This window comes from Morone saxatilis, unplaced genomic scaffold, assembly GCF_004916995.1.
Source record: "Morone saxatilis isolate NCDOM2014 unplaced genomic scaffold, NCSU_SB_2.0 Contig4, whole genome shotgun sequence".
In the NCBI taxonomy this organism is placed as follows: Eukaryota; Metazoa; Chordata; class Actinopteri; family Moronidae; genus Morone; species Morone saxatilis.
This window is the reverse complement of record NW_023339984.1, coordinates 10,282,934-10,297,649: the sequence shown is the minus strand read 5'-3', so window position 1 is coordinate 10,297,649 and position 14,716 is coordinate 10,282,934. Positions and strand designations below refer to the sequence as shown.

Below are 14,716 nucleotides of genomic sequence, written 5' to 3'. Positions count from 1 at the left end.
TTATGCTGCTGTTATAACCCCCCCCGAAATAGTTTTAATAAATAATATAATTAATATAGTTTATTATTAATATAGGTTTAGAAAGTTTTATCTGTGTGATGATTTTAAAACCATAATATTAACATAAAAAGATTAAATCATCATGAAAAATAACAGTGCTTTAGTTAATACACATTTAGTTTTAATAAGTTAATATAGCTAGTTAATTATTAATATAGGTTTAGAAAGTTTTATGTGTGTGATGATTTTTTTCCCCCATGTGAATATTTTCTATTTCAATATATTAAAATAAAACCATAATATTCACTTGAAAAAACTTTAATCATCATGAGAAAATAAATAATAATAAGAATACTATACATCCTGCTTTTTGAAATGTATTTATTATAAGTAAAATAAGTCAAACTATATACATGTTTTTTTTTCTTCTTTTTATTCGTGCAATGGGACATAGTACAATATTAGACAAATTAAACAGACATAGTAACAAAATATACAGACAAAACAGTAGGAAATGGAGGCTTTGAATTTAGTGCAGATTTTTTGTTTTGTTAATGGGAAAACAACGTATAGATATTTCAGATTTTTATGTGTTTCTTTATGAAAAGTGTGTATATAAAAAGTTTGTTGTGTATGACCAGAGGGGTGTGCAGGTATATGTGCAAAGAGTAGGAGGAGTAGAGAAGAAGAAGGAGGGAGGAAAAAGTATAAAAAAGTATAATAATTATTATAAATTGATCATTTCAAGTAGTAAATAAGTAAAGGCAAATAACTTCCATCAAACTTCATCAAACCTTTAAAACAACATCATTTTAAATAAATACAGTTTATAAATTCATAAGTTCAGTGTAGTCAGGTAAAAGTCTTACTCCCCCTATAGCCCCAGGACAAAGTACAAACAATGAATGAGTGCATACATTTTTTTATTTCCTTTTTTGTATGTGCTTGTACACTAATACACAAATATTAGTTTTATAATGAATAAGATGTGTTGTAGTTTCCAAAAAATCTGATAGTGGGGCTCCTGGGGTTAAATCGATTAATCCATCCCCATTAACAAGAACAAAAAGATCTAAACAACCCAATAAAGAAGAAATGAGACACATTAGGAAAGTCTTGCAATCACTTTTCAGTATCATTATACTATTAAATAGCATCATTATAGCCATTAAATTATCCAATCTGACCTATTGACTCCTCTCAATCAGTCTCAACATAAAAGTCTGCCAAGTTATTCACATAAGACGCCATTGTGTTGAACGAGAACTTCTGGAGGTAATTCAATTCTTTATCCAATAAACAGATAAGAAAATGAAATTCCTTATCCTTGAAATAGTTTCTAAATATCCAAACGCACTTATTCATTTATTTTCAAAATGTACATCTGTTATATAAGGCAGCTTTGTTCAGTTCATGGCATTCGGAGTGACAGTCAGAGAAAACCTTATGAAACCTGGGACAAAGAAAGCACATTTCCTTTTAAAATCCTTTTAATCTCAGTTCTTACATCTCCAAATGAACCACTAGAGGGAACTCTTCATCAGTCTATCGTTAACAAAAGAGCAACAAACACATACAGTACAGTGAGGACAGATTGGTGTGAGTGGTGGTACTTTATAAATAAGAGGAGAATTTGAGTTGGTCCTTTAACTACAGGGAGAATAACAACCACAGTCTTCATAAAATAAATTATAATGTGTATTCTCTAAACTGTCATGTGTCCACCTACTTTTTTACAGTGCTTTCCTGCAGCCTACATCATGATTTTATATCAATAACTACATCTGCTATTATAAAAAGAGATAAAATCCTGTTTCCTCTCACAGTTTCCTATTTAAAAAATTTGGCCCAAACACCACCCCAACCACGCAGGTGATCACAAACACCACCCAGAAGATAACGGCCAGCAGCTGCACACAGAACAGCGTCTTCTTGCTCTGCTCTATGACTTCCTCTTCCCCCACCAGGCCTGGCGCTGTGCCGTACAGCCTGCCCGGGTGCATCTGCTGCACCCGCAGGCTCACGGTGGGCAGGATGATGAAGCGGGTGTCCCTGCTCTCGCCCTCCAGGGAGAGCACCACTCTCTGGGTGACCGTGGCCAGGCGATTGGCCATGGCCACAGGCAGGCGGAAGGCCACTTGGGGCAGCCTGGCCAGGATGCGGGAGTTGCAGGGTAAGGAGAGGGCGTTCCCGGCCTCCAGAGGGGTGAGGTGGCGGCAGAGGGGGCAGGGGATGGCTGGAGGGCTGTGGGGGTTGGGGGGGTCGCAGGGGCAGAGCTGGATCCTCTGGAGGCATTCAGTGCAAAAAACATGAAGGCACTCCAGCATCCGAGGGCATTTATTGTACTGGTTATACTCCTGGTAGCAGATGGGACATTCTACATCCATGGGCTCCCCGGGGGTGGTGCTGGGGCCGGGTGCTGCATCAGCCTGGTCCCCCTGCTGGGGAGCTGGGACAACATCCCCTGTCATGGTGTGGGAGGGAGGGTAAGTAGATGGAGTTGGGAGCTCAGTGCTGCAACTTGTGGAAGAATATTTAGCAGAAGATGGTGAAATCTGTAAAGAGAAAACAACTTAAAGTGTACTTCTGTAAGAGAACTCCAGGAGGGGTTTAAATGCTCTGCTCTGCCCTGGGATGCTGCTTTGTTTCTTCTAAGTTTTATGAACAGATTCCTCAGCCCATGAGTCACAGCATACATCCACTTAACCACTTGTGCAACGTCAAACTCCCCCTCCTGGCTCACAATCACCCTGATCCCACGTAGTTTGTGTTGGCCTGCTCCAGTCAGAGCGTCCAGGAGGTTAGGAAATTACTGATGAGAAAAAGTACAAAAAAGCTGTTAAAGGAAGTAATAAGTCACTGCTAAAACTTTCTGCATGCATACATGTGTTTGTGCAGGTCCTTTTTCTCCACTGGGATTTGTTTTCTTTGAGTCATTAAAAGCGACCACTGACTAACTAACTGAGTATTATTCGGTCTGAAAAATGGTTATAACTCCGGTGGCTCTGGAGGAGATTTCTGAAGAAAGACAAAATAACCCAGATGATGTCATCAGGGTTGTCTCGGCTTAGACTTTTACAATTTCTAGAGGTGATCTTGTGTTACAAACTGACAGCACAAGTTTGAAACCTATACAAGGTCTAACACTGTTGCATCATGGGAAATATAGGATCCAATGTTTTGGTTGACCTATACCTGAGACTGAAACTTCGATTTAAATGTGTTTCTTGTAAGTCTGCCAACTTTATGGAAGTGCAATAATAAGTTGTTGGAGGAATATTTGAAAGGCACATTGACTAAATGTCAACTGCTGAGCCTGGCAGATTTTGAAGGTATAGTTCGACATTTTGGGAAATACGTTTACATTTCCATTCTCTACCAAGACTTAGATGAGAATATTGACACCACTGTCGTGTATTTCTGTTCAATATAAGGCTACAGCCAGCAGCCACTTAGCATAAAGACTGGAAACAGGAGAAAACAGCTTGCATGGCTCTCTCTGAAAGTAAAAAGAAGTGTAAATGTTGTGGCTTTACGGGGGTTACTTAGTAAGCTTTTGAGATGCCGGTGGGCAGATTTTGTTACCTTTGGACAGAGCTAAACTAGCTATCTCCCCCTGTTTCCAGTCTTTATGCTAAGCCACATGAGAGAAGCGAGTGTCTAACTCATATTTCCCACAATGTTAAATCATTTATTTAAAAGGTAGAAGTCCCCTGATCTGATCCATGTATAAAAGCTGTGATTTATGAAAGCGTTGACACTGGTCCCTGTTTGTTGCTCACATGGGATAACTACAGGGCAACCTAAGCTCACTCATGAGGGGATTGTTGCTTAGCAGATGGGGTCTCCTTTGAATTGGTTCAAGGCAACACACAGCCTGAGACCTTTTCTTAGAAAATCACAGAACCAGAGCAAAATAATAGGGGTTAAAATATATAAATTACACCAACAATAAGCACTTTAATTTTCTCCAAAATCACACTATGTGTAGTGATAAACAGGTTGTGGAAGGGAAGTGTTGAAGCCAGCACTGAAGGCTTGTACAGTATGAATAAATGAGCCCTCTTGAATCTATGTAGTCCACCAGGTTCAGTGAGACTACACTGAAAGAGAAACTGGCAGCGATCCATCATTACACACTAAGAAGCAGATAAGAAAGCCACTTACCCACCACACACTCCTTTGATCAGAGCACACTTTGATGCCCACCACCGACCCAGGTACTTCCCCTCACACAGTTCATACTCCTTCTCATGTTGGTACAGATCTCATCCTGGCAAAGTGTCTTCTTCCCGTCTCCTGCGTGCACACCAACCACTCAAGTTTCTATCTTAATATTCTGCAGCTACGTGTCTGAGCTTGGCTCGCTGGCAACCTCCTGTTTTTCGCTCCGTCTCACCTGATTTTACTCGTCCTCGTCTCTCCGTCTAGTCCCCCATGAGGCATCTCTGTGGTTTGCTCTGCAGTAATTAAACCCTTGGTGATGTGAAGGTAACCAGGACACACAAGGCAGAAAATGACAGATTGGAGTGTCTTGATCCCGACTTACTCTATACTCACATATTATGTTATTATGCTTCCACACAGTCAGCATGTAGAGGTTTGTAAATGGCAACTTGTGGATTAGGGTGTAATTATTAACATCCTTTCCTTTTTTCTACATTAAAAGTGAGTTGTTTAAGTGGATACTATTACAAAAAAATCACTTTTTTAATTTTTGTGGGTGTCACAATCTAGTAAAAGTACATAAGTTTTAGGGACAGAACAGTTTGTGTGCATTCAGGTGAATTATTGACGTGTAAATTAAGTCACATAACCTGTACGGTATCTGTTACACCCTGATTGAACGATTTCCTTGTTACCAGCTTGTCCTGTACAGATGTTGTAGATGCCAACTGTGCTATTTTAGTCGTATTATTTTAGTCTGAATAAACTAAGTGATTAGAACCAATAAGACTTTCACTATGAAAAACCAATTAATGGGATAATTGCTTAACTTGAGTTCCTCTAAAGCCTGAAACTAAACAATCAAGCTTTTAAGATTTTACCAAAAAGTTGAGAAAGTTGCAAAGTAACTACCAAACTTAACAAAATGTTTAAATCTTTTTTTCTTTTAAATGTTTCACCACAGCTGTGATTTCCAGATTTGCCCAATACAAAGAACAAATTATGTATTTACACATTGTTCCATTAGACTGTAAACAAAAAAATAATAAATAACAATAATAACTTAACTCAAGTGGCCATTCGAGGAACTGCAGTTTTTGAATGGTGCCACAAAAGCAGTGAAAAATAGTGTCTCAACCCAGGTTTCATGTTTCCGTCACTGCTGGAGCCGATAAATACCTGTGACTGCAGAAGAGTGACGACAAGAGGCAGATGTTAGTGGGGTTTTTTGTTCAGGGGTTTAAGATGATGGGGACAAATTCCACAGTGACTCCAGATTCTGTCCCATTTTAAACAGGAGGAAAAATTAGAGCAACCAAAATTTGTTTTATTGTACATTTGGGCACGTCAGTATTGTTTAAAGATAGACTTAAAAACTGTGAACCTGTAAGTTATCATTTTGGAACAATCCAAAAAATGTACTTTCCTTAAGACCTGAGTGCCTTTACAATAACAGAATATATTATAAATGATTAAAACAATGGCTCAGACATACTCCTGACTTTTCTACAGAGCCAAGTAAATAATTTGTTAAAAGGGTTATTTTCCTCCTTTTTATTTTACATGACTTTACACATTTACAGTAAGTTAAATGCTGGATGAGAAAGCGGGAAGGCCTGCAAGAACAAACATTTACAAACAATTAACAAAAGACTGTAACTCACTCCTCACACACACACACACACTCTCTCTCTCTCTCTCTCTCTCTGACTATCTCTCTCTATCAGAGAGAGAGAGAGTCTGGTTGTTGGCCAACAACATTTCAGCGGAAATCACCATGAAAGGACAAACAACTGATAGGAAGAGGATTGTCTGGGGATTACCATCATGGAGTGGGAAGGGCTGACATGACATCACTTTACACACACACACACACACACACTGGAGTATCAGTGAGGGCATGTTAGATTAAATAGGGGAATATATTAGGGGAACTTTTGAATTATGTTTTTTTAACCTTAACAGGGACACTTCATGACTAATGAATTGAAAATGTCATTATGTCTTGCTTCAGCTTGCATCTGGCAGTTAATACATTTAAAAATAAAAAAAAAATCTAATCCAATAAGCTTTATTGACATTTGCCATGTGTTGCCATAGCACAATTACAATACCAACACTGTTGATTGTTTACGTGGAGGTGTGTGTGTGCGTAATAGTGGGTTGGTCCAACTGGTTTCTATTGCATCACGTGTATTTTGGGCTTACTGACTCATAGGTTATGTTTACTTGTCTCAAGTCTACTACATTTCTCCCCTCAGGAGTCCCTCCTCCTCCCACGCACTTCCTCACACCCCTCCTGTATAAAATGGCCCACTTACTCATAGGCTGATTCATTCATTCAAATTAAAAACCCTGAAAGGTAAATCAGTGAGGAGCAGCTCAGATCAGAGAACCCAGGATGTATTCAGAGCTTGAGTGCGGAATTTGTTACCGGACCTATAACGCAGGTCGGCGGTGTCCCCGGGAGCTCCTGTGCAAACACAGCTTCTGTGAGAGCTGCCTGCTGGCCCTCTCACGACCCCTGGGGCCCGAAGAGGCTCATCCGGGAGCGGACAAGTCCATCGTCTGCCCGCTGTGCCGACACACCACTTCCATCTCCGGAGAGGGGACGGTGAGAGCCGGGCTGAGGGTGGATGAGTGCGTCCTGGAGCGGCTGTTGGCAGAGGGGGTCCTCGATCAGGAGGAGGACCCGGAGGAAGAGGAGGAGGAGGACGGTCACGTTCAAGGCGGCTTTGGCGACTGCGAGGAGGCGACGCTTCCCGACAGTCAGGCCGAGGAGAGCGACTCGTTTGCGGACTCCAGGAGTGGGAGGATCCGGCGGGGTTGGAGGAAAGTTTGGCAGAAGATTAGCGGGAAGAGCTCACGGCAGAGGAGCGGAGAGAGTAAGTAGACACCGGATTGTGGTTCATAACTAGGGGTTTTAACTTGTCATGTTGTTGGGACAAAGTATCAGGGAGTTCTTAAAATGACCAGAATGAGAGTGAAGTTTGGTGGTGATCGTAGCAACAGCTAATAATACAGGGTGCTCTTTTAAGGCAATTAAACAGACAGATTAGGCCACATCTAACTTAGCTTCACAGTTAAGTACACAGTTTAGTTTTGATTTAGTGTCAGGTTTAGCTTCAGTGTAAACTCATAAAATCATCCATTATGTTTATATTTTCTTGTCAATATATCCATTATTCACACAAGTAATCCTCCTGAAATAATCTAGAGCAGAATACAACACACCTTTTATGTGTAATTTTAACTGTTTAGTATCCATAGTAAGAAAACAGAAAGCTTTATTTAAAAATGCACATACTGGCTATATCAATAGTTCTAATGTGTCCTGTCTTCTTCTTCCAGACTGTATGACCGGTGATGACATAAGGAACCTCGCCATGATGTCCTGCTACATGTTTTAAGAGTGGACAACTTCAGATACCCTGGACAATGTGATACTGTATTTATTTTCAATGCTTCTCTTGGCAACATGGACTTGATGATGATGATGACGATGACGACGGCAATGATGAAACCTTGCTGGCGAGACTTTCAGCTTTTCAGCTTTCTGATAGCTTGTGTAAACCATGACCACTATGTAGCTTCTCTAATGAGGAAAAATGGAAAACTTGTGAATTGCCAAAGTGGCCAATTTTAGGCCTATTAATGCACTAATATATATATTTATATTTATTATTTTCATAAGTGTATATTTATTTTGATATGTTTGTTACATATTTAAGGAAAAATAAATGAGCTCTGGTTTCATTTCACTTTGTTCTTTGTCTGCATTTTGAATTTTGAGTGGGTGTTTGAGTGAGTCAGTCAATATGTGCCATACAAAAAAACTGAGCACAATGGCCAAGCTGTGTGTGTGTGTGTGCAAAATACAGTCAAAATAACTGCATCAAGTCCAAACTAGTGGCTGGATTTTGGAGGGGAGTTTGGGTGTGTCAGAGTGTACAAAAAATGAACACGTTGCATCAAGTCTAGGACAAAGAAAAAGCACTTTACAGAGTAACATTCAAGGATGAGGCAAAAACATCAAAGCAAATTAAAGATAATTACATCAAAGTAGATCAAATATTTGAACAAATTCTACATGAAATAAGTTAAAAAAGGAAGACTACTCTTCAAAGACGGCTTCAGGAAGTGGGTTACTCGAGGCCAGGTGAACAGCATTACCTCCAATCAGACTCACAACCAGCAGCAGAGCGTCAGTAACTCATGTTTGACAAGTGAAACACACGGACTAACAACACTGCTACAACTTATTTTACAACTTTTTCTGACAATCATACAAACTTGGAAGAAGCTGGTCCATCATGTTAAAAATCTCTACTCTCTACTCAAGGTAAATATCATATTTTATGGGCTTTTGGACATGTGGTCATAACATTAGAAAAGGGTTGATGGTCATTTTTACCTGACAGAATTATGATTCCCATAAATTCTCCTCTCTTTCTCTCTGTCTCTGCAGACTCTTGTTTGTCTTTGCGCTGGTCTGCGCAGCTGTCATGTCGTTTATCATGCGTTCAGATGCTGCAAGAGGTGAGTGCAAACAGGCCAGTATCTGCCAGGGGGGCAACACTGCAGCGTCTGCAGTTCTAGTGAGCTAATGCTCATCTTAATGGCTGTCTGAAAAATGTCATGAGGCATGTGTTGGCTTATTGAGTTAGACTGGTTGCTGACATATTTGTTTCCTTAAAGCTGCAGCTCATTGTGTTAACAATAACAGAGAAGATATTTTCTCATGCATGTCTTTAACTTGGCACACCAGGATTAAGGTCTTGTAACAAAAATGTGTGGTGATAATGCTTTTATTTTTATGAGATTTATAGCAACTTACAAATCTGGAAATGTATTTGATCTTGAGGCATTTCAGCCTATATTTAACTAAAATGAGGGTATAAAATTAGCATTAAATATCAAAGTGATTTACCAAAGACTATTTAACTAATTAATGCAACTTTAAGAGGGATTTTTCTATGTGTCACATTAATTATTTGCTTGTATAGCAGCATTAGAAAGAACTAATCATTATTTCTTATGTCCCCATCCTTTTTAACCTTCAGCCAGTCCCATAACAACCCAAGTGGACAAGGGAGTGAAGCACAATGTCTTGAGACGGTTGTACATTCCTTACAGTCAACATCATCCCCTTTTTATTGGTCTGCTATCAACCGAAACTGGACTCCAACGTGGAACTAATAGTGAAACTGAGACAAGCAGCAATTACAGAAAAGCCTTGTCAATCATTGACCATCAGTCAAACCCTCTACAGTTTACAAAAGGTAGCTTTAGTTACCATCAAAACATCCCAGATAACAAACAGGCCAAAGCAGGAATTAGTAGAGTGTGGAGTGGAGTGAGGCCAGCAAGCAGCCTTGAGACACGTCAATCCAGAGTAAATTACCATCCACTCTCTCAAAAAGTTGCCCAAAATGGAAATTCCTATAATTCAGTCATTATTAGAAAACCATCTTACAAAGAAGCTACCAGTCTCTTTTATCAAAGCTCCAGTCCTTCACACATTTGGGAGCCCAAAGATGCTCAGAAATCCTACAACAGAGAAAAAGTTCCTAGAAATGACTCTCCAAAGATGACTAAAGATGAAACTGTTTGGCAACCCTCTGACTCTTCTCTTTTTTCATCCCAGACGGGTACATATTGGAGTACTACACTGCCAACCTCAAGAGGGCATTACAGTGGCTATAAAGAGACAAATGAGCTCACTGCAGCCGGGCCGTGGAGTACATCTACTGGGATTCAATCAAGCAAATTTCTCGGCTTCGCAAGTCAAACTGCCCCTCATGCACCATCAATCAGCAATAGACCAGACGCCTCTGTTATTAAAAGCAATCCAAGCCCAGAAAAACTGACATCATCAATCACAGATTTCTACCACGGGCCGCACTCGGTGAGAAGCAGTGAGACACCAAAACACAAAAAGCTCATGTCGTATCTGTTCAAGGACCCCCAGACCTCTCATGGTGGACACGAGGCAGTTAATACAGTCGCTGGTGATGGACACAGAGCTCTGTCCACAACAGCACATAAGCAAAGGCCCTCTAATCCACAAGTTTACAGCAGGTTTTCTTCAAATTTTAAACAATTAGAGCAACCACAGAGAGAAGAGCCCACAAAGGGAGTACAACATCAGTCTGATAACGCCAATCCACTGTATCAAAATACAAATGCGGCCCAGTATGGTGCTCAGATAGATAGAGCAGGAACTCAAATCTCTGTATATCCTGCTCCACCGAAAGACGTTACCATGGAAAGTTTTGTCCCGGTACCTCATGCAGATTTCCAGAGTAACTATGCCACTGGCAGCGATAAATCTGTAGTGAGTAGCCTGGTTATTACAACGCCAAGAGGATCAATGCAAGCTCACAGACCTGGCGTAACCACAAAAAGCATCTACGGTTTGAGAGGTTTTAAGAGTCCTACATGGAGAGCTGTGAAGGAGTCACCTGCTCTCTCCTCCAGTCGCTCTGATGAAAGGTTCAACTCTCAGAGGTTCCGCTTTGACAAAGGAAAGTTTAAAATCGCAAATGTGTACCCCTCTTTGTCACCAAAGTACAGCTTTGGCCAGAGAGGAGCATCTACTGCTACAGTGAAACCTGAGAGGGCACCCACAGATTATTCCTCACCTTCTCCTGGTACTTTAGACATCATCCAAACCAAGACCACTCCAAGGCCGTTAACATCAGGATTTAAGGAGGCCCGGCCTCCGCTGCCTGAAAGTGATGCTGGTAAGGGCAGAGACCCAGATCGCACACAGTTCAGAAACTACAGAAGAATATTTGGTTTCAAAGGGTTTGGCAATCGACCACTTGAGGGAGCCAAACCTTTAGTTAGTGAACCAGACAAGTCTGCCAGAGTCCAGCAGGGTTTTAAAAGTTTTAAACTTAGAAGCTGGCAACCGAAGAGCAGCAGGAGTCACTGGTGGTACAATAAAACAGAGCCGGGTAGCAGCCGTGTATCCACAAAGAGTCAAAATGAGCAAAGCAGTGAAGAGCTGAAACCACTTTTAAAGACAGCAGGAAGCACTGTTACCAGATTTACTCCTGACACATACAAAAAGACCCACAAAATCAACACTCAGGGATTTCACCCTCTGAATGTTCATAACAAAACCCACTGGAGGTACAAAGAACAAAACGCCTCTACAGCATCTGCAAGTCACACAACCTCCTCAGCTTATATCAGATCAGCGGTGGACCTCGAGGTCAAATCCAGCCAAAAGTCTGAGCCAAGCCTGTCCAACAAAACCAAACTACCTGCAATGAAGGCGAGGCTGCTCGGCAGTTCCACCAGCAGCACGGTGAGAGGCAAACGCGTGAATGAAAAACACACTAATGGCAAAAAGCTCAATGAATCTACGTTTCTGAGCAATGGAAACCTAGCCATAGTCAGGCTTCCCAAGCGGCCTGTTAGAGTCAAAGCTGTCACGTACTCTGATATTGTTGGAAGTGCTTCGTTCAGCGGCATCAGGGCTACAACTCAGACACCAACGGCTGATTATTTTCCAGACGCTACAGCTGCCATCAAGCAAAAAGCAGGGGCGGGTCATTGGACCTTAAACTCTGAGGATGCTGTGTATAGTAGGGGCAACACCAGCAGAGGCCCTAAAGCACAAAAGGAAGGTGAGGAAGAATATTTGAGCAGCGTTGAGGAAAACAAGCGGAGAAGTGAAGAAGTTGACAGTGACGTGAAAACTTCAGGTCTGTTCCTGGATGACGAAGGAAGTGGAAGTGGAAGTGGGGGCTTTATTGTGTCTTCTTCAACCAATACCACAAAGAGTCAGGGACTTAGTGAAGATTTGTTCGAACTAGATTATCTACGAATATCAACCGGAAACATCTCCTTCAAGTCATTGTAACTGTCCCATATGAAACTTGTTTAATTGTTCCAATAAAAGTGGGAAACGTACTTGTAATTAATTTTTTTCTTGTAAAAAGTGGATATCAACAATTATTTAACAAATTATAAAGAATTATTAGATATGTTTATGAATATCAATTTCTCAATATAGTTCCATGGGAAAAAAATATTTTTGTGTTTTGTAACAAATGTGAAGATCATCCAAATCTCTCTCAAAAAACATTTCTAATTGTTTTTAATGGGTTTACAGGAATAGTTTGACATCAGTAACTTCATGGAATTTCCGCTGCCTGGCAACTGGTCCTGACCAGGAAATGACATTTTTTGGCGTTTCTGTTTTTGTAACAGATGAGATGTGTTAGTCAGCTTTAAGAGGTGCTCGTAGGCAGATTTGAAGCCGTTTCCTCCATTTCTGTTCTTCATGCTAAATAAAGCTAAGCTAACTGGCTGCAGGTGCTAGAGAAGAACAAGAAAGTGAATCAGCCTGTTTCCCAAAATGTCAAACTGTGGACACAATAGCAAGAACAGCTGTAGCCTACAATACAGTGTGTTATAAATAAAGCCTAAAAACATATATAATCACCAGAGTTTATTAGAGTTAAAGTTTATTAATCGATTATTCAATCATAAGAAAATTTACTATTTTGAGTCACGTTCGAATCCAAAATGCCAAATATTTGTTTTTCTGCTTTTCTTTTTCTTGTATATCTTTGGGGTTTGGAGTGTTTGTGGGATAAAATAAGACATTTAAAGACATGATACACTTTTTCACTATTTCATGTCTTTGAAATTGAGAAAAAATAAATCATCACTTTAATCAATACTGAAAATATTAGTTAGCTGCAGCCCTGTCCATCCTGATCATTATCAGCTTAAGGGATGTAGTCTACTTATTTGTGAAAATATATTAATTGGCTTTTCATGGATTTTTTACCAATATTGCCTCAGCTTTCTCAGATCCCCATTGTTTCATTCACTGTGGTAAAAAAACCCACTGTTCTGATTTTACACACAGATTACGAATAATACTGAGAATTATTTGAAAATACTATGTACTGCAAATCATGTCTGGTAATACAGCATGTTTATTAAATTACATCCATCCCAACCTCAAGTCTTCTCTCCAAGGAGAAACGGAAACCTTAGGATGAGTGGAAAAACGACAGAGGTCAAACGTGGATTTCTGAGCTTAACTTTTGCCTCATTTGGCAAATTATTTGCATAATAATGTCAAGTATGAAGAGGGAAAACAAAGGAAGGTCATACTTGAGGCTTTTTATAAATTGATTGTATTCCCATTCCTTGTGTCCTCATTTTCCAGGCAGGCAGTGGCTATTCAGCGTGCTGACACAGATTTTCCGTCTCCTCTTTCGAGCTTACGAGGAAGGTTTCAGCATGCTGGTCTCTGGGTTAACATGCTGTGAGATGGAAAAACTTGTTCTTCCCCTTTGGGAGAAGGTCTTTTTCTGACTTTGCCAAGCCATTAATAAGAACACAAAGAGTAATTGAATAAAACAAGTCATTATGTGGTTTGTTCCTATCGATTTAGGCCATAAAGGGAATACAGACTTTAATGGAATTTGTTTGTTAGCTGCAATCACAAGAACCATGCTGCTATAATCTTATCTATATTGTTAGTGGCAACTGAAATGAATGAATTATACATCAATCAACAATTATGCATTTACAGCAACAGCAGATACTAGGTATTCCACTAGATGGCGTTACTCATCCATTTTTATTATCCCACGTGTGACCTCAAGTGGTGGATGTTGTAGGTCTCATGCTGTGGAGTCCTGTTGGGCTACTAACATAACAAATTATAACATAAACTGCAGAATATGTGTGATTTTTGGTCTTTACGAGATTAAGAAAAGCTGACAGTTGAGGGCAAAATGTACGTCCGTGTTTTCGCGCTGATCAATCAGCCAACCGAGCACACTGTTTCAGGGGCATTGGGTCCACGCTAAGCCCACATCACAGCTCCTAACGGATCCATTCACACCACCTGACCCTTCACTTTTTCCCAGTCAGCCAATTCCACCTAAATACCAGTTTGTCCTCAATCTACAAGCTCAAAGGGGCCCCACGGCGAAGAGAGGGTGGGAGGGTTTGAGGGATCTGCCAGTCAAAGTTAACCACATTGTACATTGGATTAACCCCCCCCCCACACACACACACACACCCTCATCCCACTACCACCACCACCACCACCATACCAATAGCCGTGGAAAGTGGGACCGTCCGCTTTCCCATAGAGCTAAGAGGTATGTAGGTGATATGATGTTTTGAGGTTTTCCGCGCGCAGGCATGTCAAGGCGTTGGCCTGTCGGCACCTTCAAAGTTCCCCTCTTTCTGCGCTGCCTTTTTGTGTAGCTGAGTGTCTGGTTCACACACTGCCTTCCTTTCCAAGTGTGTGTACTCGCCTGTAATATTGTGTGTGTGTGTGTGTGTTTATCACAGACAGTGTGGTGTTCTTTTGCAAAGCCGGCCCTCCCCCTCTCCTACTGCGAGGGGAATTCTGTACCATGTGTCTGCGGTTTTCAGGGAGCTTTCAAGGAAAATAAAGCACAGAGGCCTCACAGTCCCCCTCCTCACCACTACTCTCCCAAAACGCCCTCCTCAACTCCCTCCTCCTTCTCCTCCTCCTTCTTCTTCTCCTCCTCCTTCT

The 14,716-nt window shown here is 40.8% G+C and overlaps 3 protein-coding genes across 3 annotated transcripts; 2 read left to right on the top strand and 1 right to left on the bottom strand.

Moving 5' to 3' along the window:
- Window positions 1-481: 481 nt before the first annotated feature.
- On the bottom strand, window positions 482-2,883 carry si:ch73-335l21.2. Its single transcript, XM_035675511.1, has one exon. It carries the CDS (start codon window positions 2,469-2,471, stop codon window positions 1,821-1,823), a length of 651 nt encoding a protein of 216 aa, XP_035531404.1. The 5' UTR covers window positions 2,472-2,883; the 3' UTR covers window positions 482-1,820.
- Window positions 2,884-6,487: 3,604 nt separating this feature from the next.
- Window positions 6,488-7,922, top strand: si:ch73-335l21.4 (RING finger protein 227). The gene is made up of 2 exons (XM_035674898.1): window positions 6,488-7,052; window positions 7,519-7,922. Exons 1-2 carry the CDS (start codon window positions 6,569-6,571, stop codon window positions 7,575-7,577), a joined length of 543 nt encoding a protein of 180 aa, XP_035530791.1. The 5' UTR covers window positions 6,488-6,568; the 3' UTR covers window positions 7,578-7,922.
- A 397-nt stretch (window positions 7,923-8,319) lies between these two features.
- On the top strand, window positions 8,320-12,091 carry LOC118337826. The gene is made up of 3 exons (XM_035674935.1): window positions 8,320-8,509; window positions 8,636-8,706; window positions 9,231-12,091. Exons 1-3 carry the CDS (start codon window positions 8,481-8,483, stop codon window positions 12,041-12,043), a joined length of 2,913 nt encoding a protein of 970 aa, XP_035530828.1. The 5' UTR covers window positions 8,320-8,480; the 3' UTR covers window positions 12,044-12,091.
- Window positions 12,092-14,716: the final 2,625 nt, after the last annotated feature.